Raw genomic sequence first — 26,964 nt, 5'->3', positions numbered from 1 at the left:
ACAAAGGACTGCATGATAAGGAATAATGAAGAAGGTTACAATTTTAAGCTGTGGTGAAACATAAGAAAAAGAAAAGAAGTAAACATAAAGACGTGTAAATAAGTAATTACAGTAATATATACTACAGCATAAATTAAATATAAGTTAAAAAAAAAAAAAAAAAAAAAAAAAAAGAATACATAAATAAAATATATATATATTTATTATATATAATAATAGTAGAGAAATGGGAGACCAAGGGATATCTGCACCACCACCGTTTCTGGCAACTCCTGGAGACCCGCCTATTCCCTGGAAGCAGTGGAAGAAGATTTTTAATACTTATATGTTAGCCATAGGTAGTGACCGATATGCTCCCCCAAGGCGACAAGCTATCTTGTTACATCATCTTGGGATTGAGGGCAGAAGAATATATGAAAATTTACCAGAAGTATCTCTGGGAATGGGAGATGGACAACCTACTAATATCTTTGACATGTCTGTACAAATGCTCGATGAACAATTCACACCAAAAACTAATCTTGTATTGCAACGCCATAAATTCTTTTCAAGGGTACAATGGAAGGATGAAGATATTGCATCGTATGTAGCAAGTTTGAGAGGTCTAGCATTGTCTTGCGAATTTCATCAATTATTAGATTCTCTAATACGAGACCAGATAGTGAGGTGTGCATATGATAAAAGGATAAGGGAGAAACTACTAGTAAAAGATCCGAATTTGGAGGAAGCTATACGAATTGCTAAAGGAATGGAACATGCGGCTGTGTGGTTAAAAGAAATGGAGGAGGTTCCTAAAGAAACAGAACCAGGAATCATAACAGAGATCAGAAAGAAAGATGATCCACGGGTTAAAGTGGAGTGGAACAAGCCGACTAAGAATTCTGAAACAATAAAAGCAAATACTGAGGAGAAACGTAAAGCACAGGAATGGAGAGTAATAAAGTGTTACCGTTGTGATGCACCTGGGCACATAGCGTCAAGTAGAACATGTGCAGCTAGGAATGCAATTTGTCGTACATGTGGTAAGAGGGGACACTTTGCCAAAGTTTGTAGGTTAAAGAGCAATGCAGGAAACAAAACCATACAGGAAGTTCAAGATGTGTGTGAGACGTTGGAAGATATCATTTTGACTGTAAATGAAAGAGTGTTGCCTGGCGAATGTAATGGAACATCTGTTCAAGTGGTAAGAAAGGAGAGTACAGATGTACTGGAAAAGCCTCATGCAAAAATATTGTTAGACAATGTATGGGTCAAGCTTCTAGTAGATTCCGGGAGTTTGTTTACTCTCATATCTAAAGAAGTATATGATTCTAAATGGATGGAATCAGCGGATAAAAACCTATCAGTTCCTGACATAAAAGCTGTGGGTTATGCTGGAAAGAGAATAGATATTGTTGGAATGCGCTGGATGTCAATCTCTTTTAAAGGAAGGACCGTTAGTGGAAAAGTATATATCACGGACTATGGAACAAATCTGCTGGGTTGGCGTCATCAAAAAGACCTTGGCATAATTTTAAATCCCAACGCAAAGGAATCGGTATTACTTACCAGGGATGTAGACATTGAAGTGGTATCGGAGTCATTGCAACATAACTTGATTGATAAGTTTCCAGAGGTTTTTTCCGGAAAATTAGGTTTTCTAAAAGGATTTTCTCATAAAATCATATTGAAGAAGTACGTTACACCTGTGGTGCATAAAGTGAGAAATATTCCGAATTTAATGAGGGAACCTTTGAGGCAAGAGTTGGAAAAACTGTTGAGGGAAGATATCATCGAACCCATAGAATCTTCTGAGTGGTTAGCTCCGGTGGTTGTAGCACCGAAGGAGGGCGGAAAAATCCGCTTATGTATAGACCTTAGGGATCTCAACAGATGCATATGGGTCGACCGGCAACCATTGCCTAACATTGCTGAAATGTTGTCAGTAAGAGCAAATGGGAGTGTATTCACTGTTTTAGATATGTCTTCTGCATACCACCAGATAAACCTACATGTAGATTCGCGACATTTAACATCCTTTGTAACTCCGTTGGGGGCCTTTCGGTATAAGAGGATGCCATTTGGGCTTGCCTCTGCTTCCGCGGTATTTCAAAGGATGATGGAGCGAATCTTTGGTAACATGACTCAAATATTATGTTTTCAGGATGACATACTGATTGTGGGTGAAAGTGAATCCCATCATGATCTTTTGTTTATGGAAGTGATGCACAGGTTAAAAGACAATGGATTGACAATCAAGAAAGAAAAATGCCAAATTCGGAAACAAGAGGTGACGTATTTGGGACACATCATAAGTAAGGATGGTATCAGGCCCAAAAAGAGCATAGTATCGGCAATTGAACATGCAACAGAACCAAGTTCAAGAGATGAGTTGAGATCATTCCTGGGACTCGCAGAATATTGTTCAAAATTTGTGAAAAACTTTACTGAGATTGTTGAACCACTAAGAATGCTCATGAAAAAAGGTGTAACATACAAGTGGGATGAGAGTTGTAAAAATTCCTTCCAAGAATTGAAAGATTGTATCTTGAAGGTTCCCACGCTGGGTATATTCGATGTAAATGCCAAGACTTTTCTAACCACTGATGCTAGTAATGTGGGTATTGGAGCTGTATTGTCACAGGTTAAAGAGGGTGAGGAACGTATAATTGGTTTTGCATCTAGAAGGTTACAAGGTGCTGAGATTTCATATTCTGTAATTGAAAGGGAGGCCCTGGCATGTTGTTGGGGAATTAACCATTTCAAATTTTACTTATGGGGCTTACCCTTTAAATTGAGGACAGATCACAAACCATTGACGTATATTTTTAAGGGAGGACGTGGACTTGAAGGTAGCGTTACGCCACGAATTTCAAAATGGTTATTATCTGTGTTGAGTTATAATTTCGTGGTGGAATTTGTGAGAGGATGTAAGAATGTTGTGGCAGATTATCTTTCCAGAGTACCCGAAAATGATGGGGAGCTTGTAGAGGATGGAATGGAAGACATGATAGGAACTGTTTTGGGTGAATTGGCTATAACTGCTCAGGAATGGGAAGATGCTATGACAACTGATCCTGTGCTAAAGATTGTGAAGGAAAGGGTTGTAAATGGATGGAGGGATGACGGTGTGAACAATTGTGGTGACCTGGTTGAATATCTTAAAGTCAAAGATCAGTTAAGTATAGTTAATGGGAGGTTGCAGAGGAGGAATCAGCTTGTTCCTCCTGCTGGTATAAGGAAACACATTATAGAAATCACGCATCAGGGACACCTTGGAAGGGGAATGATGAAGAGAAAGGTAAGACAATCGTTTTGGTGGCCAGAGATGGACAGACAAGTTGAAGAAGTGGTAAAGGATTGTTTTGCATGTGCCAATAGTGATAAGACCAAGGTTCTAAGACAGGCTCCTCTAGCACCTGTAAAGTTTCCAAGTGGACCTTGGGAGAAATTGGCAGTGGATTTCATTGGACCAGTGTTTAAGTTAGGTGTGAAGTATAGGTACATACTTGTGCTAATTGATTACCACTCCAAGTGGTTTGTCACCAAACTGGTAGATCATGTGAGAACTAAGGAGGTTATTGAGTTCTTTGAAGAGGTGTTCTTGGAAGAAGGAATTCCTAAGTCCATAGTGTCTGACAATGGTGTGCAGTTTACATCATCTGAAATGGTTGACTACTTACGAAGAGTTGGAATCAGGCATGAGAAAGTAGCTCTTTTCCATCCACAAGCCAATGGTTTAGTGGAAAGAATAAATCGATTGATCATGGATAACATCCAATTATCCTTGGCCAACCAACTTCCTTGGAAAAGAGAATTAAACAAAATGATGTGGACGTATCGCACCACTCCCCATTCTACAACAGGATTGTCACCTTTTGTATCATTGAAGGGTAGAGAGCCTGGAGTATTGGAATGTCCAATATGGTTAAAAGGAAATCAAAAAGTGATGGTTGACAGGGAATCTATAAAATCCAGGGTTGAGAAATTCCAGGAGAAAAGTGCCTTACAATATAACAAAAGAATGTGTACTAAACGTTGTCATGTACAGAAGGGAGATTGGGTGGCAGTAAGAAAGAGTGGGATTATTGTGAAAGGTGAAAGCAAATATTCTCCTCCGCAACTTGTGAAGGATGTTAGAAAAAATGTTGTGATATTAGAAAATGGCTCTACGTGGAGTATGGGACGCATTTGTAAAGTTAATCGTTAGTAGGCTTATAACGTTGAATGTTATTGCGTAGGATTGTTTAGTTATGTAAAACAAAGTTCAACATTTTGGTTATATTAAAGGGGGGAGGTGTGTAATGGTCTCATTTTCCATTATTCCTTGGGACATGTTTCCTTTGGAATATGGAATGTGATGAGGTAATGTTGAGGTCAAGGATGGAATGTGGGAGACGGTGGGAGTACGGAGAGAAGGGAGGTTGGATTGTGACTAAGCTGAAGGTGTCGTGATTCCTAATCTTTTATTGAAAGAAATAAACGTACAAGATGAAAAAGGAATTATAATGAAGTGATTATTACACACACCACCCTGGACTCACCAAGATGTTTAGTTTTCAGATGTGTCTAGGTCTCGTAGATTTTTCTACAAGACAGCGACCCAAAGTCCAAAAAGTGCAGCCCTCACCATTCCAAGTGGGATGATTTTGAGAGTTAGGCAAGCTCTCATGACCCAAATGTAAAACCAAAACCCAAAATAATCTAACGTCCTCTTGCTTGCCGTGGAATAAGATGTTTTAGTGTGCGGGTTAGAGCTGGGAGACGGTTAGCCCCTTCAGTTGGTATGGGGGCATAACCATTTCCAGAAGTGGATTGGGGGTAATTGCCTCGTCTGCCCACCTGTGGGCAGAACAACCTTGTCCCCATTTGTTTAGGGTGGGGATATTTTTTTAAAAAGAAATTCTTCCTTGGTGCCTGGTGGGGTTTCTGCCCCCTGGGGGAGGCGGGGGTCGGCAGATGAACCTTACAAAAATAGGCCGATCTGCCCCCAAGAGGGGCAGAAATGGCCTAAAATTAATTTGCCCCCCCCCAGGGGAGCGACCCTTGCCTAAGGGGTCGCTCTCCTTGCGAGAAATTGTCACCAAAAAAAATCCCTGATGTCTAGTTTTTCTGCCAGCCTTGGGGGCAGATTGGCCTAATAAAAATAGCCCAATCTGCCCCCAAGGGGGGCAGAAATGGCCTTAAAACTATTCTTCCCTCCTCCCCCCACAGGGGGAGTGGCCGTTGCTTAAGGGGCCGCTCCCCTTATCAATATAAACAAAAAACTCCCTGGTGTCTAGTGGCTTCTGCCCCCCCTGGGGCAGATAGGCCTATTCGGCCTAATTAATATAGGCCAATCTGCCCCCGGGGAGGCAGAAAGGGCCTAATGAAAACAATTGCCCCCTGAGGAGTGACTCCTGCCAAAGGGGTTGCTCCCCTTGTGCCAGTTTCATAAGAGAAAAAAACATATCCCTGGTGTCTAGTAGCTTCTGCCCACGCATGGGGGCAGTTTAGCCTAATCAATATAGGCCGATCTGCCCCTAGGGGGTGGGGGGGGGTCAGAAAAGGCCTAATAAAATTATTGCCCCCTAGAGAGCGACCCTTGCCTAAGGGATCGCTCCTCTTATAAAACAAAACAAACACGGGGGGAAACGGTGTCTAGTGGCTTCCGCATGGGGGGGGGGCAGAAAAGGCCCAATAAAAAAATTAACCCCTGAGGAACGACCCTTGCCAAAGGGGTCGCTCCCCTTATGCCAATTTCTTTAGGGGGAAAAAAAAAATCCCTGATGTCTATTGGCTTCTGTCCCCGCCCCACGCTGGGGGCTAGATCAGACTAATCAATATAAGCCGATCTGCCCCCAGGGTGGGGGGGGGTAGAAAAGGCCTAATAAAATGATTGCCCCCTGGAGAGCGACCCTTGCATTAGAAAACAAAATAAACACCCACAAAAAAAATCCCTGGTGTCTAGTGGCTTTAGCTCCCCCCTGGGGGCAGATCGGCCTACTCAGTATAGGCCGATCTGCCCCCGGGAGGGCAGAAATGGTCTTAGAGAAAATGCCCCCCAGGGAGCAACCCTTGCCCAAGGGGTCGCTCCCCTTCATGCCAATAACCAAACAGTAAAAATTTCCTGGTGTCTAGTGGGCATTTCTGCAGCCCAATCGCTTTACAATCGGGCTGCAGAAATGCTCAGAATGACATCAAAAGAAAGGAAAAGCCTTTCCTTTCTTTTGATTTCTCTGTGCTTGCCCCCTCCTCCCGAGCTGAGGAGAAATGAGGTGACCTCCGTGCTGACGTCATCAGATGTCAGTAGGGGAGGAGGGGGATCGGGCTGGAAGGGGAAGCAATTTCCCTTCCAGCCCTGCCCTGGAGGGCTGGGTGGGAAGCCGACGAGCTCCGGTGCCGGGACGTAGTGGTTACGTCCTCTGCACAGGACCACTGTGTCGCGGGACGTAACCATTACATCCACGGCACAGAACCGGTTAAGAACTTAAGAAAAATATACCAAAAGGTTAAAAAAATATAAAGCCTTAACATAAGGAAATGCTAATAGATGCACATTTACTTGCTGGTTGGTACTAAGTGATTAGAAAACCTGGATAAATTGTGGCTTCCCTGCTTAAATTGTGTGATCCTAGGCAAATATTTCATTTCACCAAAACCCTTTTTGAGTCATTATCGCGTATGAAAGCACTTTCAAATGTGCTCTGTTGGTGACAAGGGTGTTAGTGAACTATGTTGGACACACCAGCTCCCATTTGTCCAAGGAAACGGGAACCTTTGCCCTCTTTGTTCATCAAGAACTCTTCACCTTTGGCCCTGTTGGGACTTTTTAAGGAAAAATGAAACTAAGCTTTACTACTTCAGTGCCAGTTGCAATGTCTCTGGCTAGCTTTTCCTGATTTCTAGGGACTTGGTGCCATCCTGCTGAACCTTAGCTTTTAGAGATTTCCCCTCTACCTGCATTTTTCTTAATTTTTTAAGGTACTGCAGACCACTTCCCACTAGTGACCGTATCCTCTTAATATATGATGGATAAAAATCCTGAGAGTAGCACTGAAAAATCCACCCCCAACTTAATGTGCACTGTACCCTTTGTCTTAGCTATGAAACTGTGAGCCACCTGCTTTGACATTTACTTTTAGGGACACCAGACGTAGAGCACAAATAAATAAAAAAAAAAGTTGCAGCCTGTTTTTTTTTGTTTTTTTACTCTTGTGGATTTTGATGTACAAGCTTCTCTCACTGACTCTCTCTCACGGCTCTGGAAGTTTTTCCTCAGCCAATCCAGGATCCCCCACCAGTCCCACAGCAAGTAGCCATATTTTAACCTACGTAAAAGTCTACTGCCATATGGTAGCTGCAGGTTAAGTCAACAACGGAATAAGTTAAAGCAAGCTGTGAAGTTATGACAAGAAAAGATGAGGTTTTTTTGTTACCTGGATCTTTATATTGGCACAGGCTTAAATAAACTCTTACTTCTTGCTGCTCATTGAGTCTGCCCCCTTTCAGAATTAGAAAAAAGTCACAACTATCATGTAGGCTTTTGGGTAATAGAAGTTGATGATTTTTATCTTGTGCCATTGTTTACAATATTTTGTTTCCATGAAAATGTTCTGTTGTTCGACTCCCCTCACAACCATCTCTTAATGCCTTAAGACTAGTGGGTTTAGTTATTAATGCCAGTTCACAGACACCCAAGTCTAGAATAATCTCCACACATACCTGCAATCTCTCATTTCTGTTTCATGCTGTTTTCTCAATTCTCTTGGTTTTTTTTCATTATTAAATTTGATTAATTGTGTGTTTCACATCATTTGTTGCAGCACCTGCGATTGTCTTTGAATGATAACGGCCAGTGCCATGTGCAGCACCTATGGTTCCAGACCATCTTCGACATGCTGAGGCACTTTCACACCCACCCCATCCCTCTGGAGTCTGGCGGTGCTTCGGACATCACACTTCGCAGTTACGTTGTGGCTCAAAGCTCTCTGCCTGGTACGATGACTTCTAGTTTTTGGTTTGTGTTTTTTAACCATCGTTATTTTAAGATTTAGGCCCTAATTAAGAGTCTGGCGGTCTGGGGACCTCCACATTATGACCATGGCAGTGCTGCTGGTCCCAGTCCGTCAGGGCAGCGCTGCATGCAGCACGGCCCTGGGGATAACGACCCCTCCCTCCGTCAGCGCTTACATGGCAGTTTCACCACCATGTAAAGGCTGGCAGAGACAGGGTCTTCACTGCTGGGGGCACCCCTAGCCAGCCCCGTCGGGCAAATCACTGTGTGCTTTACGCTACGGGCGACCCCTCCCTCCGTCAGCGCTTACATGGCAGTTTCACCACCATGTAAAGGCTGGCAGAGACAGGGTCTTCACTGCTGGGGGCACCCCTAGCCAGCTCCGTCGGGCAAATCACTGTCTGCTTTACGCTACGGGTGCTGGTGCACCCGACACACAGCAGCATTGCCTCCAGCCGTATTACGAGCCGGCATCAATGTTGTTGCGCATTTCCCGCTGGCCCAGAGGGAAACTCGTAATAGGGCTAGTGGGAAGGAGACTGCACTGGCGGTCTCCTGAATGAAGGAGTTTGGCGGGGGCCTTTTCTGCCCTTCCAACTCGTTATGAGGCCCTTAATCTCAGTAAGAGAAAGAAATTGAACTGAAAAGCACTTTGAGAGCTTGGGACTCTCACATCACGTCTCGCTCTTCACCCCCCACAGTACTCAAAGAGGAGCAATTGTAGTCCATGATGTGTCAGGGTCCAGTTGGCAGGCTCCAGTTCACTTTGGTGGATAGCTCAGTCTGTATGCCCCCCTTAGGGAGTCACCAGTTAACCAAAGCCCAACCTGCTTTAACAGAGATCACTGCCGCTACTGGTCAGTTCTTAGGCCAATGTACTTTTGCATCATTATACAATGCCACAGCTCCTCCCCCTCTTCTGGACTCCTCCACTACAGAGTGTGGCAGCCAACACAGAGGACCAGCTCCTGTTACTTTCTCGTCTGGGGCAATGACCCGATAACAGAGTGCCGGCCGCCTTTCATTCAAAACCTTCTACCCTCCATCTGAGGAAATCATGCGTGATCTTGGCCCAGGTCTCTAGGTCCTCCTGTAGATTATCGTCTGATCCTTTTGATATGTAATTCCTCTGCTAGGGCCCATTCCTCTACATCTCTTGTCCATAACTCACAACTAGAGTCCCTTGTTCCCAGAAACGCAGTAGCTATATGTCTTTTTGCTAACACCATGGCCAGCTACAAGAACCTGGAACCAATCTTTGAGTTCCTAGGTTTTTGGACAAAACAAAGTAAGCATTGTTGTGGTGTGGGTTTCCAGGAATATACCAGTGTCCTGGCCCACTTTGTCTAATACTTCTTGTGAAAAGCGACCACCATCAGGCACGACTAGACCATGTTCAAGTAGGATGCCCCCAGGGCCTTACATGTAAGATAATTCGCTGACCTGGCTGTGTAAATTTTGCTCAAGATAATGAGCATGAGGTAAGTGCGTTGGAGGAAGTGGATATGGATCAATTTAAAACGAGAGGTGCATGAGACCCCTTTCACCAGTTCACAGGCCAGCCCGACTGACTATCGGAGAGATGATCCCCGAAGTCCTCCTCCCATGCTGTCCAGATCCCCCTAAATCACACTGCAGGACCAAGTACTAGTGGGTAACCAGGTGTTAACTTGAGCCCAGCTGCAGAATGCTCCCCAGGACAACGGGAAGTGCCGGGGCATCGGGGAAACTCGTTTATATTTCTCTCGCCATTTGTGGAAGGTAGGTGTGTTGCAAAAAGTTCCCTAGTTCCAACCTGAATGTCATGCTAGCATCCGGCAACTCAATAAATGTCCCCCCGGGGTATTAGTCACACGCCATGAGGCAACTCCCATCCCTCCACCATGACTTCTGGTTTAACTTAGTGTTTAATTAGCAGATTATTTAAATACTATTCCACCATGCCACCTCCACTATTTTTAATGTTAAACATATGTGGTGTGATGTGGTTGAAGCAGTGGATACCTGACATCGCTTCTTTACAGTTTTGCTGAAGGACACATTTTGTTTGGTTTTTAAGATTTGATACTCTACATCGAAGGTACCTTCTCCTGGTAAGTACTTATTCACGTGTGCCTCATTGCACGTATCCCATTCCTTAAATACATGCACTTTCTTTTGCCATAGTGTGTGTACATAAAATAGACTGGGGTCCTCTTTTCCAGATAAACTGATCTTGGATTTTCCGCTTCTCATGTTAATGTTTTACTATCAGTCAAATGAAGAAAAAAGGGTTTCAGTTGCCTGCCAACAGATGACAGTTCATACCCTAGACGTTAGGCTGGAAAATGCTGAAGGAAGAAGTGAGGAGTTTGGCATTTAATGATAGCTCATACCCCCAGGAATGGCAGAAGCTATACTTTTGTACCTCTACCATAGTTGAGCTCTGCCCATTTATCAAATCTCCGTTCACCAGCCAGTGAGTTTGCAGAGCTTTCAAGTTGCTGAACGAGTTTTCAGCAGTGACCCCTTTCATTCAGTGGGGCCTGTACTGGTTCCATGAACATGTGCAATGATCGTCCTCAGACACACCCTCTTTCCTTGGATTCCACTCACGTAATAGCTCCTAGTACCCTGGACTTCTCCCCTTTCCTACTAAACCTTTCCAATTGTTTTGCACCGTCTCAGGCGTCTTCATGCCCAGATATTTTAATGTGATGAAAATTATACTAATGTAACCCAATAAATACAAAAGCGGACTCTCATTCAAAGTTGAAATTTTTCTGAACTTATTCAAGCAGAGCTCCGGGATGTCTTGCACCAAATTATGCGACGAAGACTCTCTTATCTTTCGTGCACCTTAGTTTATACATTGAAGGCCTAGTCTAGTCCAACCCCAGCTGCCACTCCTGGTCCAGTCACCACGATTCCTTGTCAATACACCAAGGTTGTTGAACAAACCCCGGAATTCTGCTTTTGTTTGAGTCTGGAATGCATTAATTAAAACCTGTAATCACAGAAAAATGGAGCATGGGATCTTCAGGTATCAACCAAGGAGAAAAGCACCGGGAAAAAAGAAATACGCAAATGTATACCCCCTTTCATCAGATTCTGGAATTAGTAACGTTTTGCTGTTTTAATGAACAGCCGAGGTGTGGAGTTATGGGAGCCAGAGAAACTGAAATCAGATGGACTACAAAAAGTACTAACACATGTACCACGTGTCAGCAAGTACAGCTTTTGTTTTCTTAAAATTCACTCTCTCAGCTGCAAGAACTCTTCTTTGCCTTGGCTGCAAGATGGAAACGCATTATTGTTAGGTTTAAAGATGTCAATACAACATGGCCCTTAAAAGTTTACATTGGGTAAGAGTGAGCAAGTTCTATGAAGCTCCCCTGTGTCATGCCTTTCTTTACTTTTCATTTCACATGGCATATCATTTAGATAACCGTGCAACATAATTTAGTCCTCCATTGCAGCATAATCCTAGTGGCCCTGACAGTGTGAAAGTCTGTAGTATGTGAGCTGTCATTAAAATAATTAAATCATATTTCAAAGGAACTCTTAAAGTGTTTCTCTTATATATTGTGCAAACACCCTTCCCTCACCAAAAAAGCTCAGACTAATAGATTATGGAATGGGCTCAACATTTGAAGCTAGAGCGGTGACACAAACAGAAACATAACATCCTTCTTTCTGTGAATGAGGCGGCCACAGTCTTAATTCTACATTACATCAGCTGGCCTATTTAGACAGGACATTGACATTGATGACAAAAGCTGCTCTGGTCGAGTTTAGTTGTGATTGTCTTGTGTTCCCTTCTGTTTGGGGGCGGGGAGGCACTCCCAGTAACGCCCCTTAACCCCCAAAATAAAATAAAATGTATCATACCCTTTTTGGCGAAAAGGAGAACAGGCAGGTGTCCATCACTGCACACTCTCTTTAGTTTTCCTCTATTAGACAGGATGGAGTGTTAGGAGTTAGACACTCTAGGGGATATCTCATCTGCCAGGGTGTGGTATGCAAAGTTTCATCCTGGTTCCATGAAACAGTTACCACACGTAATTATGGACATTTTACAGTGGTTAGTTATTTATTATGCGTAATTTGTATACAATCGTATGTATCAGAAAAAATATAATTATTACAAAAGAATCATCAGTCATAACTAAAGTTAGGGCAAACCCTAAAAATGCGCCAAAAATATTTCATCACACATGCCTACTTTATTAGTCTAAAACCTACTGAATTTGCATAAGCATTCTACATGTATTATAGATATCTAGCTTTGTTATGCCAAGCCAGTTTCCCTACATACCTTATGTTGCCGCTGGGTCCAGTTGGAAATCTTCCTGCCTCAGTCAGCAGTGAACACATGTATGCTGCCCCTCTCTAATTTTGACTTCCTGTTTTTTGTTTGTTTTTGTTTACCTATTGTTTCATTGTGGCAAAGGTGAGAGGCACTGGGTGCAGCTCTTATGTTGCTGCTTCAGACCACTGCTCCTTTTGCAGAGGTACACGGTAAAGGCAAGTGAGTGTAACCATTTCTCCTTACTTCCAAGTCCATTTTAGTTGTGGCTGTACTCACCACACATAGCTCCATAGCAGTCAGAGAGCCACACACAACATTCTGACCCAGGATTAATTTACCCGACAACTAGTCAACATCTTCAGGCCAGTTCTGTTTCCTTACTGTTAACATATCATTTTCATAGTGTAAGGAACTGGTGAAGTTCAAGGGCCGCGTTTGCCCAGCTTTTCAGACGAAAGATTCTGGATGACTGGAGGATGCACAAACTTAAGTATTTTATATGCTGAGCTTGTCTTTGGTGTTGCAGTCCAACAAGACACCATAAGCTTGGTTATGCTGTTCCTCTTTCAGAAGAAGCAGAGGAAAAATGTTGTTTCCCTTTTGATTTGAATAGTCTTTTTATTCAGTGTGAAACTGAGCCTCCTATTTCTTGGTCATTACCTGACCCTTACAAAAATAATGCAGTGTCAGGGGTATCCTCCTTAATTCATCTACTAAATGATGTTCCATGTGTTCCTACTTGTAAGTATCTATTTAATAAGGGGTTGAATATACTCATAAAATGGGTTTTGTGGCACATAACCAGTGGCAATTTGGAAGGGCTCCCTAGTTCCGATTTAGTATAATATGTTTCAGTGGTTTCAGACCACAATTTTAATCGCAAACCATTGAAGAAGTTACTGACTTCTCAAATGAAATGGTAACTGATTCTCTTTGGGAATCTATTGGAAGCTGACTCCTCAAAGATTTACCAACTCTTCCGGAGTTACCAACTCCTAAAAAGAGGTGGTAAATGATTCTTAAAGGTGGAGAGGTTCTTTTGGGAGAGAATCAGATGGTGGTCTTTGGGTATTAGTTAAATTTCTCTCTCTCTCTCTCTCTCTCTCTCTCTCTATATATATATATATATATATATATATATATATTTCTTTTTTTTTAAACAGCACCACTTGCTTTAAGGAGCATGGGCTACTTCTGTTTATTTTTGTTTTAATTTTCTCTTTTGGAATTCAGTCAAGGGGATGGTGATGTGCAGACCACATCCCATCAGGATGTTACAGGTGGCTGCATATTGCGACCTGCCTAATAAATATTTATTAAACATTTGTTTCCCTTATCCCCTGAATGGAGACTCTTCTAAACCAACTTAATAGTATATAAGTATGGTTGCAAAATCTAATTTAATTCTCAAAAATTGGGGTTCTATTTACCAAAGTTGCTTTCTGATGAATATTTCTACCTGCAGATTCCTCACTTGTAGAACAATCGACAGGCTGGTTCATGACAACTTCGAAGCAACGAGTTCGCCAGTACAGGGCTCTGGAGTTAGCCAGCACCGGAATTGACATCAGGCGATGCCACCAAAGCCATAAAGTGCCTGCCCAAGCGAATCAATGCCAGTTTTCTTTTTCCCACTCCTATGGAGATCCAGAGCTTCGGTCTCTGAGGAAATTTCCTCACCAAATTTAAACTAATCAGTACCATGTCTCCTACCAAAAAAGTCTGGATTTAAACCTTGTAAGACCATGAGGAACAAACTGTGAGTTGAAGATCTGCTCCTCCTGCTTCAGAATGCATCCCAAGGCCATCAAGTAGTGGGAGTCAAATTCAGCTCCCGCTCTTCAGCCAATAGAAAGAGGAAGCACAGGTGGAAGGAGAAGAAGCATTTCAGATTTAAGTACCCTCATTGCTCTCCATCTCCTACGGGACCTTCGTCTTCTGAACCAGAGCTTCTTGACTTGACTGCCTTCTCGCTCGTTACAACCAGCCCTTGGGGGATGTTACCCAAATGATTTTCCCCACATGTGCCTGCTGACATGAAAGATCATTTTAAGGAGACCATCGCGAATGGGTAGAATGCCTACCAGCATGTTATAAAGTCTGGTCTGGACATAGCATACTCCGTAACTAGAACAATGGGACTCCATGATGATATAGCGCTACCCTTGGCTCAGAATGTCCAATTTATCATCAATGTCCAGGCAAATTTGATGGATCTCCCCTTCAAAGGCAGCTGCTTCTTTGTAAATAAGGCTGATTCAGTGCTGGAGCGGCTTAAGGCCAGTAAAGCTGCAGCCAGGTCTTTGGGTCTTTAGTTTTCACCTCTGACCAAGAACTTCCATGGCTTCAGACTATGTGCCTTCATTGGGTCCTGGGAGTACACACCAGCTTTCTTGCAGGAGCAGAACCCTCTCATCTGACAGTACAGAGGTAAAGGCTGTGGACATGCCTTGCAACCCTCCTCTTCTTCCTCTACTTTTGCTTCGCCTTCCACTCAGGCTGGACCTTCTCTCCCAGTTGAGGGCATTGGCTTTGCACCCCAATCTCTGTGACTTTGGAGATTGAGTGGGGAAGCTGAGCTCCTTTCAGCTGCAACCAGATGTGATAGACTTCATTTTCCCTCCGGGTCACCCCTCCACTAATTCTACTCATTCCGTAAGATGGGACAATCAGCTGTAATTTGCACTTTACCTTGCTCAAAGGCAATGTGCAATTGGCTCTCAAAAGGGTTATTTAACTGCCTTGTCTGCTTTGTTCTGTCTGCCAGATCAGCCATACCTGTTTAAGGTCCCCTCTTGTAATGCATTTTCTCAAGGGCCTCGCCAGTCTTTCTCCTCCATCTCCCTTTGTGGTTCCTCAATAGGACTTGAATCTAGTTCTTACCTTTTTGGTGGGGACTCCATTGGAGTCCTGTCTCATTTGTACTCTTTGTATGTTGACCTTCAAAACTGTGTTTTTGGTTGATATCACTTAGGATAGACAATCCATTGAGTTGCAGGCCTCTTTTCACCTCTATCCCTTCAGATAAGTTGGTGTTGCGAACCAGGGTTGCTTTCCACCCTAAGGTCACACATTTCCATCTTGCCCAATTCATCACTCATCGACTTTCTACCCTCTACTGCATCCTGTGAAAGAGAAGAAACAGTTGTATCTGTTAGATCCTCAGCAGGTGGGTAACTACAACCTGGACTGCACCAAAGAATTCTGGTTGGATGACCAGTTCTTTGTTGGCTACCTTGGCAGCCAAAATGGATAAAGCTGTATAGAATAGGACTCTGTCTTGGTGGATCAGCGTCTGCATCAACACCTGCTATGCCTTAGCCAAGAAAGAGCCTCCTGAAAGGAATAGGGTCCAATTCCTCTAGGCTAAGTCAACCACTTCTGCACTTGCTTGAGGTGTTCTTATTGTAGACATCTGTAACATGGCAATGTGGATCTCCTTGCATACGTTTGCAAGGCATTATTGCCTGGATGAGCAGGTGCATAAGAATGGACACTTTGCCAGATCTGTCTTTCAGGATTTTGTTGTCTAACCATCTAATAAATAAGCCTCCTCCTGGCCAGGGTATTGGTGTGAAATCTGTTCTGCAGGAGAGGAATCTGCAGGTAGGAGTATCCATCAGAAAAAAGTTACTTACCTGCGGTAACCATCTTTCTTGTGGATACTCTACCTGCATCCTCACCAAACCTGCTACCTCCGTGTTTGATGGATGAGTTATAAGGAGTTATCAGGAAAGATAATAAGATCTCATTTTGCAATATTTTGGTGTTGCATTTCTTCACCAATGTCAATCTGTCCTCTCACCTCTAAGGCTGGAGAAAAAACCCAGAAAGAAACTGTGCAACCTTGTTGTTTTGAAGTTTTCCGGGTCCAGTCTCACACGTGGGGATTGTTTTCCAGGTAAGGAATCTGCAGATAGAGTAGCCACCTGGATGAAGGAGCTACTTGCCACCCGCCATCTCCCTGGCCTCCTACAGCAGCTGCTGCCTTCCCGATTCCACAGGGCTGGATCCCTTGTGCATCCAGGACTTTGGAGGTGCTCCTGCAATAATCCAGGAGTGTGAGACCAGGATGTGAGGCTCTGCCACCAACACTGAGCGCAAGATGGCAGCCCGCTTTGTTTGCGGAGACCGCTTCACTAACCCCTGCTGCCATGGTGGTGAGACTCTGGGAGGGGGAAGGGGGCTTCTGTAAACACCTGGCAGGGCCCCATGGAGTCAGGAGTCCACCCACTCCACCACCCTACCCCAATACCCCTGCTCTGAAGTCTGTGGCAGCCAGCACATGGAAGTCACCTGTGTTTGGCTCTGGGACATGAACGTACTTGCGGCCCCACCCAGTTAACCGCGGCCGCTTTGAAATACACCTGCAAGGTGCGCAATGCGGGACCAGTGTCTTCTTTCTTAGTTCAATACGTTATGTTGGAGTGAGACGCGACGCGGACTGATGGCGTTTCAAATGTTATTATGCAGGCAGAGGAATAGTCATTAGTGACGTTCTTCTCTAGTCATGGGATATATGTAAACACTTACTGCTGTTGGGACCATTGGAGAGTTTGGTAGTTGACATAACATTTATAATGAGGAGGAAAACGTTCTGTTTGGGACCCATAGTAACAAATGGGCATAAGTGATATTCCTTTCAAGTTTGAGATATCGTTTTGGGATTTAGGAACCTGTGGAGAAAATAAGTCTTGAAGTCCAGTCTTGGACGAAACACGTGTCGGCTGATGCTACATATGGGCTCAACACATATCTGTTAGGCCCAATAACTTCAAGTCTGCATTTGTATATGGAGAATTCATTATGATGTTTGTAATCGTCAATTGTTAGTGTGTGTTCAATGTATTAGTTTGTTATGGGCTATGATTAGCATTATACGTTGTGTTTTTTGTTAATAAATCATAGGTTTTTTCATATGTGCTAAGGAGTTGTTAATTATATGTGAATAAGAGAACTTACACCAGGGTTGCTAATGTATAATAGTATTGTGAGAATATATCTGTTTTCTTGTTTCAAATTCAGGAGTCACTATTGACCCTTTACATTTGTATATTAAGAACATTTTGGTGTGCTCCGTTATATTTTTCTTTTTTTTTTGTCTGTTACCAGTTTTCTTTGGAGAATTCCGGGAGGCACATCATGGCAATGATGTGTTTTAGTGTATGAGCACCCTCTATTCATATTTATTTAGGAATACTATGGGAATGTGCATTGATTTTCTTCTTGTTAGTGTTGCCAAATCAGTTTTATTGTACACTTTAAACTTAAATGAAGAACAGGAAAGCAGGAAACATTGAAAAGGATAGTAGCAATAACCATAGTGGTAGCAGTTTTTACAGCAAGCTAGGTAGTCTAGAACTAGAAAGGTTTGAATGCATGCATGTTGTCAATTAAATTGATGGAGAGAGCACATTAATTTAGGTAGATGCTGAAAAAGCAGTCTGTTTTTTGGATATTCCTGACACATGAAGTTTAGGTCCAGTAGTTTTACTCATAGGTGTTAACAACAAAGGACTATTTCTGAGCAAGTGAGGTTTGAGTTTAATTACTTTGAGTTATAGGGATGTTTGGCTTCTTAGTTCTCTTAGGCTACATGAAATAGATGTTCGGCCAGGTATGAGGGTTTTATTCATTTGTAAGACTTTATAGGTGAGGTAGCATAAATTGAACTTGATTTTAGTTAGTAAGTGTAGGCCATGCATATCTTGCAAATTGTAGTGATGTAGACCTTTTTAGAACTTGTGGCCAGGTTAGCTATGGAGTGCAATATTGCAGAGAGTGGGTTGAGGGATGCTTGTAGATACCCTGTTGGATAGCATTGCCTATGTAGGGCCTTGAGATAAGAAGTTGCACAGCAGTTTTCAGATGGTCTTGGGGGGGATTGTGTTTGTGTTTTTTAGTGGATGAAGAGGTTGGCAGATTGGACTACCTGATTTAGGTGTGGAATGAGACTGAGTTCAGAAGTTAAAGTAAAAACTGTGATTTTACAAGTGATGGTGAGAAACCTTATGTGGTCATGACGTTCAATAAGAAAGGGTCAAACTTGGTTATGTGTTAGGATGTAATCAGGGTGAATTTGGCTTTCTTTGTTTTGAGTGTAAGTAAACGTTCATGAAACCATAAATTGAGGGTTTTTTTTACACATGATTGGAGAGTGTGAATGTCCCTTGGAGTTGAATTTTCTTTTTAGATATATCAGCTTATTCATGAATGGAGACAAATTTTTTCAGTGATCATAATCATAAGCTCCATGTGCAGCTTGAAGAGAGAAGGGGCTAGTATATAAACCAGAGGAAACTGTTGTAGTTTGACTCTTGCTGTAGGCAAGACTGCTGGTTTAAGGATGACAATACTCATGTTTGTAGGCGACTATGCCAATCTTACAACAAGTCGCAACTGTCGTCCCAACCCTCCTGGCTTACAAGCAGCACCTCACCAAAAACCCAAACAGTAAAAGGTGATTTGTGGCAGCCTTTACGCATGGACTCAAGAGTGTGAAATCTCAGGGAGTGTTGTGGTTAACCGAGATTACCCTTTTCTCACATTAACTCAATGTCTCAATCAAAGACAGGCAATGAAGAAGATGCAGTAACGTTTCAATAGGTTTTATTTAGCAAAACCGCAATCTGCGATAAGTCGCATGGGCTGCAATGATTGTATTAATGACTCTTGTCTTTACCATTCTGTTTCTTGCACTGTTCATTATCCTAAAGACCCCCACCATCTTACAATAACATGAGAAGACATGAAATGTGAAATATATCCTAATACCCTAGCATAATGAGCCTAACCTCTAACCTAAAAGAGAGCTAGCTATGTTAAACCCAATCTGCCAATGCCATGTCCATGAGAAGAGGCCCACCCCAACCCTTGTTCCCTTGGAATGAGGTCTCTAGTTCAGACTCCGTAGGGACACAGTTCAGACTCCGTAGGGACACGAAGACTGGGTCAGCGTCAAGGCGATGTGCAGCATCAATAGCAGCGATGGCATCTGGTCGGAATCCCTCTGACTATCTGTTTAAGTGAGGAGTATTTATATAGATCTGCTTGGTCTCCTGACGTAGGTCTATTCCCAAACAATAGATAACAAGACATGCTTGGGACAGTAATTTACATAAACAATTCCCTCGAAAGCGTGAAGAGGGAAAGTACCTAATGTGAACACCTACAGTGTGTTTATCTTTGTCGCTTGATATTGACGCCTTAACACAGTGGCACTGATAACGCAAAACTAAAACATGGGCCTAACTAAAAACAAAGCAGCCATCTTAAAAGATTTAATCAAATAAATGCGCTAAAACAGAGCGAGCTAAATAGGGCAAAAGTCACTAGGTGACGGGGGCACAAGTCTGCAAGCCAAAGGCTTAGCTAACTTCTGTATCCCATTAAAACAAACTAGGATTCACTACAAAACCCACAACACACTTTAATCAAAACTTCTCAATCTAATCTTCAAAATGTGATGACTCAATGAGAAGGGAAGAGAACCAGCTCAAGTCCCTACCATAAAAGTGCATGTGATATTTTAAAGTCTGGATACGAATGTCAATGTCAACCATGTTGTCTGTCATCCACAAGTCCAGAAGAATGAGTAAATGGAGTCACCACTGTCCAACATGTGATAGACATTGTCCAATGTTTGCAGAGTGGTTCCATTATGGGTAGAGCCAGGTTGATAGTCTGCCACCAACTGTTCCCTGACAGTAATGAGGTTATGTGCGTTGTTAGACATATTCCGGGATGTGGAATTCCTATTGCCCGACGCCCGGGACATCTTGTTTGGGGTCAAGGGCAACAAGTTTTTATGTGTACTTTGTCCTTGGGACAAGTAGGCCCAACCCTCTGCAGCACAAACCCTTTGGCTGCCTGTTTACAGAGAGTGGAACTCTCTGCAGTTGAGGTAATGTGTTACCAAAAGATAATGCTGTTCGAACTTGTATTTATGGTTCATTATTTGAAAACCTTCATTATTAGGGTGAGTGCTGTAAGTAAATGTTTTAAGGTCACACTTCACTACTGACGTTGGTTCCAGTACTAAAAAAAAAAAGACGTGTATACACATGTTTGAAAAGTTTAGGCTATGAGGCTAAGTATAATGCTCCCAGAATGCTCTCTGATTATATGCAAATGAAATGTCATTTAGTAAAATGTGTTGATGCATGCTAGTATTTCCCAAAAATACTTCTAATGGAAAATCAGTGTAACCATTTTCAATACGATTATGGGAAGCATGAAAATAAACAAACACTGACAAAGCCAACTGATCTCACGTATTTTTATAAGTCTTTTAGTTTCATCAATGCGTGTCTTGTTTTGACATGGCTTTTGTAACACTTTATTGTTGTGGGAGCGACCAGGCCCTCAACATTGTAACAAACACTGGCAAAAAAAAACCCAAAAAGTTTTTGAAATCTGAAAGCACAATTTGCCACCAGTGGCATAACAACGGCCCGCAGCCGCCCTCCAGGGGGCCCCTTCAGCACAGCACCTGCCCTGAGTGAGTCTGGAGAGGGGGCTCCTCCAAGTTCTTTGCAAAGGGGCACCCTCCAGTTTCGTTACGTCGCTGATTGCCACTGTAGTTCCTGACACTGAACAAAACTACTTTGTGTGCCAATATGCTCCTTGTGGAAGAGCAGAATGCGATCACTCATAGTAAAGCCAGCCGAAAGAGAGAGAAATAGAAGTTTAATAAAAACAAAATGTCTTAGTTCACACCAGACCTAATTAGGGACCAAGACCCACATGTAGGTAGCTTTTTGCATGTCGCAAACAGCGACTTTCGCTGTTTGCGATGTGCAAAAAGCACATTGCGATGCACAAACCCAGTTTTGTGGTTCGGTAACCTGGTTACCGAATCGCAAAACGGGCTTGCGACTCGCAATTTGGAAGGGGTGTTCCCTTCCTAATTGCGACTCGCAGTGCAATGTGGGATTGTTTTGTGACCGCGAACGCGGGCGCAAACCAATCGCAGTTTGCACCCATTTCAAATGGGTGCTAACACTTTCGCAAAAGGGAAGGAGTCCCAATGGAACCCCTTCCCCATTGTGAATGTCACTGTAAACATTTTTTCGGAGTAGGCAAATGAAACGAAAACGTTTCATTTTTCGTTTTCGTAATGCATCTCGTTTTCCTTTAAGGAAAACGGGCTGCATTACAAAAAAAACAACAACAAAAAACTGCTTTATTGAAAAGCAGTCACAGACATGGTGGTCTGCTGTCTCCAGCAGGCCACTATCCCTTTGAGGGCCGCCATTCACAAGGGGGTCGAAAAATGCGACCCAACCTCATGATTATTCATTAGGTGGGCATTTGCGAAGCCCTTGCGAATCACAGATGGTGTCAGGGACACCATCCTACATTCGGATTTGCAAATCTCAAATTGCGAGTCGCTCTGACTCGCAATTTGTGGGTCGCAAATCTGAACCTACCTACATGTGGCCCCAAATTCTTAAAGTCACAAAAGTGCACCCATGGTATATGTCGTACCCCTATCAAATATTGGTGAACTGTATTTTAGCATGGGTAAATACGCATGTGTAGATTTGCTCATGTGAAAATCTATTGAGCATTTGCAAGTTCATTTTCCCTCCAGCCACTTTCTTCCCAACCCTGTAAGAAGTTCTAATTCTGCCATTGTCAGGAGTAAATGTCCAACCTTTCTTATTATGGGAAAATATTAGAGAGAAGCTGGTGAAAATCTTTAAAACATGCAGGTTAGTAGGTTTGCAGACTCAAAGGCATTCCAGCCCTGGAACTATTGCTTACTGCTTCCTCCAGCCCCAGTATGCAGATCTGCAGAAAGGTGGCAAAATAAGGAAATTGCTACAGTAGGGATTGAAACGCAAGTATTCAAGCCCTACTATGGTAGTAGCCCTCGCATAATCAGAGAGGCTATTATCAGAGCTCTTACATAATGAGATTGCTGCCATAATTTGTCGCCACACTACATGGCACCAAAGGGACAAGTAGATCTTTTTACAGGACAAGTAGATTTGAGAAGCAACCTGTCCCCTGGACAAGTAGATATTTTAATAAATTCCACACCCCTGCAAGGCCAATCTGATACTGTCCCAATATTGAGATAATAGTCCTGGCTCAAAATTGGGCTTTTCAAGGCAAGGGGTAATTTGAACATTTTTAATATGTCTCTGAAAAGTCGTGGTATAATGATGCATTTAATAGATTCAAAGTAGAGACAAGGTTGTGGAAGTTGTTCTTTACAATATTAGCAAGAGCGCGGTCTAGAGAGTAATTTCTTGGCTTCAGAGTTTTGATGATGGAAGACTACTCATCCTTGCTGATATAGAAAGAATTTCATTAAAGGTTTGTTGGACCACAAAGACTCTCATGGGAAATGGTAAGGCTGATATTCTGTCTGATTGCCCTAATCTTATCGGAAATCTGGTTAAGGACTACCTTTCGTGTAGAGACAAAGTCAGACTCCCTTTGACACGTGGGAGTGTGTGTCTGACCGAAGTGTGTTGAAGGAGAGATTAGGCAGAATTGAAAGAGTAGGAATTTACACTTGGAGAAATACCTACCTTTACTGAAAAAATTGCTAGTCTAAGATTTGTCGTTGGATATCACGTTTCTGGACATATGATATGATTTGATCTGTAGTTCCCAGTTTAAATTATGTGATAATTTCTAGGTTGGTGTTTTATTTAAAAATATTTGAGATACTTATATATGACAGAGCAAAAGTATACTCTGCGTTGAAATATATTTCTTAAAAGGTTTTGATATACTGAATACGCCACTTTGAAATCTGTTTCTCAAAGGTTTTTGATATGTTTGTCTTGTCAGTTGTCTGGTATGATATTGTCTGTTAGTTTGATTTTATTGTACGACTGTTGATGAATTATTTTGTGACTGAAAGTTACCCTTGACATATTAATACGTTTTAAGGCATGTGATATGCCATTTACCATAGTAATATTTCAAGGTGTACAGCACTGTACCAAATGTTGTGAATTGTGTACCATGCCCAGGTTGAAAAGGGCTCATTGCTTGGACGTTGTTACCCTTGCACAGTAATGGATACGTTGTTGTGCCCTACTTTTTATAAGCAGTCTTTCACATACATCTAACGAGACCTCTTTGCTTGCAGTGGTTGTGGTGGCATTACAGCGACCACCATTACTTCCCCATTCCATTACTTTGAAACAGCCACTTTAACCTGCAGTTACTACAACATCATAGCCATAAACTTTAATGCCCATTATGTCGACCCATAACTTTGAACTTTGATCACTTGGCGCCCGATTTAGAGTTTGCCGCAGGTGGTTACTCCGTCACAAATGTGACGGATATCCCGTCCGCCATTTTACGATACCATAATAGCCTATGGAGATCCTAATACAGCGGATGGATATCGGTCACATTTCTGACTGAGCAATCCGTACGCTAAACCAGGCCTCCCCCCCTCCCCCCCCATCCTAATCCTAATTACAACCTTCACAGTAAGACTAAACTAGACTCTAATCATAAATTAAATTAAATGTAAAAAGTCCACTTGTTTAAACCCTATTGGTAGCTGTGACTTTAAATAAAATAAAAGCAAATGTAATTAATGCTGTCCCTAAACTAATCCCTACCTAACTAATTTTAAATAAAGAAAAGAAATGAGCTTGTGTTAACTGTATTAAGTTTAGTCATAAATGAAATGCTAATAACTTAAATGAAATCAATACTTCTAAATTAAACTAAATTTACTTAAATAAAATATATAATGCTATTCTCATCCTGTTACTTTTATTTTTGAGTATGTTAGTATACATTAAAATATTACTAACCTAACCGTAAACCTAAATGAAAATTTTCAAACACAAGAAACCTTATTCTAACCACAACACTACCCCTAATTGTAACCCATATTTAAATAAAAATAATGGGATAGTACCCTAAACGAAGCAAGTGAAATAAAAAAATAATTAACTTTAGTCTAAACCTTATTCTAAATCAAATTTACCTTGAATGTTGATGCAGTGCTGGTATGTCTCATTAATGGCAATTGAGGTAATAATGAATTTGACATAGTGGTACGGTAGTAATGGGGTTAATATTAACCTTTCTGGTGAATGCCAAGGAACAGTTCTCTGGGTAGGCTGAAGAATATAACTTCGGCTGGGAATTAAATGTGTTTGACTTCCGATGTTTATAGAGAACGGCAAATACTAATTGATTTCTATTGATAAAATAGTAAACTGCTTAGTATAATCTATTTGAGAAGAAAATGCAGACAGATTTCTTGGTTAACCATGCAGTATGTATATGGATTCATTTATTGCATTTACTTCTGTGTTTAAATAATACTCCTTTACTTGTTATCTTACAGATGAGGGACCTTTGCAGACTGTTCCTCCTCCTCTGCCCAGCTGCCGGACTGACCTCCCTTCTCAACACTATTTTGCCAGTTTTGCCCCAGGTAGTGTAATACCTGCATCCCCTTCAGAGGCGGGCGCACCTGCTGTACAGCCCCTCTACCACAGAGTAGATGGGAGCCTGAGCGCGCGCAGCAGCAGTTCAGAGCACCTGCTGGAACCGCCTGTCATCACCACAGAGGACTACCACGAGAGCGAGGGCTCGCGCAACCGGACCCGCGCGGTGGAGAACCAGTACTCATTCTATTGACTAGACCGCCATTTGAACTGATGGAGATCCTCAGCTGACAGACATGCAACTCCAGTGTTGCAGTTCAAGTAGTTAGAAGCAGATTGGCTCCTGCTCACCAAGCCCCCCCTTAGCCCAAAGGGGTTTCTTTTTCATGGTGCCCAAACTGTCCTGAAGTTGTTCTGCTGGGAATCTCTGTAAGATCTCTCAACACGTTGCTCAGTCACCAGTGCCTGTAGAAAGATGCCTACTGCAGGGCGGACATTCAAACTGCACCTTCTTGCTGATAGTGCTGCTCATGCTGTGACCAGAACTAGGTTCCATTCACTCAAAGAAACAATACAAACATTTTCAGGGAGGCCGTAAATATTAGCAGCCTAGTTTGACGTCTGAAGTAAAACGTTTGTTTTTTTGCTCGTTATTTATTATAAACTAAATGGTTTTGAACTTGTAAATTGCCTAATCAGTATTTTTAGACCTTTTTATCATACTGTAGCATTATAGACATGTTTGTTTTTGTGGTGTAGGATTCTTACTGCATGGTTTAGGGTCCTGGTAGGACTTAGAGGCTGTGTTCCGCCAGGACGGTAGGCACCTCTTTGACAGTAGCCGGCAGCCTGTGCTGTAGGACTGGGGAACGGTTAACAATCCGGCATTGTCAGGTGTGTTCCTGTTGGTTAGCTTGTGTTAGTTGATAGCCGCCGGCCCACTCACCAAAAGGCAGATATTTGTGTTCAGTTCTCGTCATTTTCTCAGACTCGGCAGCTGTTCATGCAGCAGTGAGCTAGGCACACTACTGATGCCAGGGATGATGTTCTGCAAACCCTGGTACCATCCCAGCTACAGGAAACGGAGCGCGGCATAGATGTTCTGTTACTACCAAAGATCAGGGAGTCACTACAAACTGTTACTACAAACTGTTGACCCGGGCAGCAAATTACCAAGCGCTCTGGTATTTCATTAAAAAAAAGAAAGGAACACCTTGGTTGACTTTTATTTATTTTTAGAAAGATCAGTGTGTCGTTGAACTGATTTTGATGAACAGTATTAAGAACGTAAATATTGTCTTCGATGTTTTAATTTTGTGCTCGCCATGGAAAAGTTGCGTGCTTTTAAGCAAGCTCCTTGTGTGTTCAAACAAAAGGTGTGGTTTACTTGTGCAGCATACATTCTGGCTACAGCACTTATCGAGCTTACAGGGATGGTTTTGTCGTGTGATATGTGCTGATTCTATACCTTTTCACTTTCACAAAAGTGAATGTAAAACAATCTGACAAAGTGGCACATTTTTACAGTTACAGAACGGACGACTTCTGCATGAGATCCAGTCGACAGTGTTCTTACTGTTGCCTTATTTACTCATTCATGTTCTTCCCATCTTTTTCTGCTCCCCGCCACCACAGATCCTTTATACATGCGCACCCTATTCATTTTCAGTTCTGATGTGATGTTTTGCTGTCAGCATGTATTTAGGCCCTCCAGCCTTTGCCAGTCCCTTGTACACAAAATAGTACTCAGTGCTTCTCCAGGGGTCTACCTACTTGTATGTAGGTATCCGTGTGTCTTCATGGTGCTGCATATAGTTTTCTCTATATTGCTCCTCGTAGGTTCTACATTGCAGACCATGTACGCCGGGTTAAGAGGAAAACAGACTTTATGACAACCCTCCTGGCAACTCTTGCAGACCGCAGTAATGGATGAAGATACCTCCTTGAGGATGAAGTTTGACCAGCTTATGTCGGAGAGCGATACATTTTGAAAGAGCTCAAATGATTGACTACCTCAAGCCTATCTATCGTAATAAGCAGACACCAGCACAAGGCAGGGCAGAAAATGTATTGTATCACTAAAGTTCCACTAATTCAATAAAATAAATTTGCAGGTAGCAATAATGATAAGCAAATATTAGAATTCTCTTTTTCAGTCTTTCTCTTCCCCAGGCACCACAACACTGGGTCATAACTGCAAGGCCCAGGTTAGGGGTCTTTCCCTCCCCCAGGTCTCCAGTGCAAGGTATTATCTGTGTGCTCTCCTCCCTTGGCCCTTCCACCAATACACCTTGGCTGCAACTCCTGGAGAAGTG

At 42.5% G+C, this 26,964-nt stretch overlaps 1 protein-coding gene across 6 annotated transcripts in view; it reads left to right on the top strand.

The window, feature by feature from the left end:
* SH2B2 (SH2B adaptor protein 2) overlaps positions 1 to 25,859 on the top strand; it is a 423,267-nt gene extending 397,408 nt beyond the window's left edge. For 5 of the 6 annotated variants that reach the window (XM_069226948.1, XM_069226946.1, XM_069226944.1 and 2 more), the window contains 2 exons: positions 7,785 to 7,956; positions 24,607 to 25,859. In XM_069226948.1, the coding sequence (XP_069083049.1) occupies positions 7,785 to 7,956; positions 24,607 to 24,902 (468 nt within the window). In that variant the 3' untranslated portion in view covers positions 24,903 to 25,859. The remainder of the gene's footprint in view (positions 1 to 7,784; positions 7,957 to 24,606) is intronic. The other variant, XM_069226947.1, reaches the window with a different exon arrangement.
* The last annotated feature ends 1,105 nt before the right edge of the window (positions 25,860 to 26,964 follow it).

This window comes from Pleurodeles waltl, chromosome 3_2 (genome assembly GCF_031143425.1).
Source record: "Pleurodeles waltl isolate 20211129_DDA chromosome 3_2, aPleWal1.hap1.20221129, whole genome shotgun sequence".
In the NCBI taxonomy this organism is placed as follows: Eukaryota; Metazoa; Chordata; class Amphibia; order Caudata; family Salamandridae; genus Pleurodeles; species Pleurodeles waltl.
The sequence above is the reverse complement of the archived record's forward strand: the minus strand, read 5'-3'. Positions and strand labels throughout refer to the sequence as shown.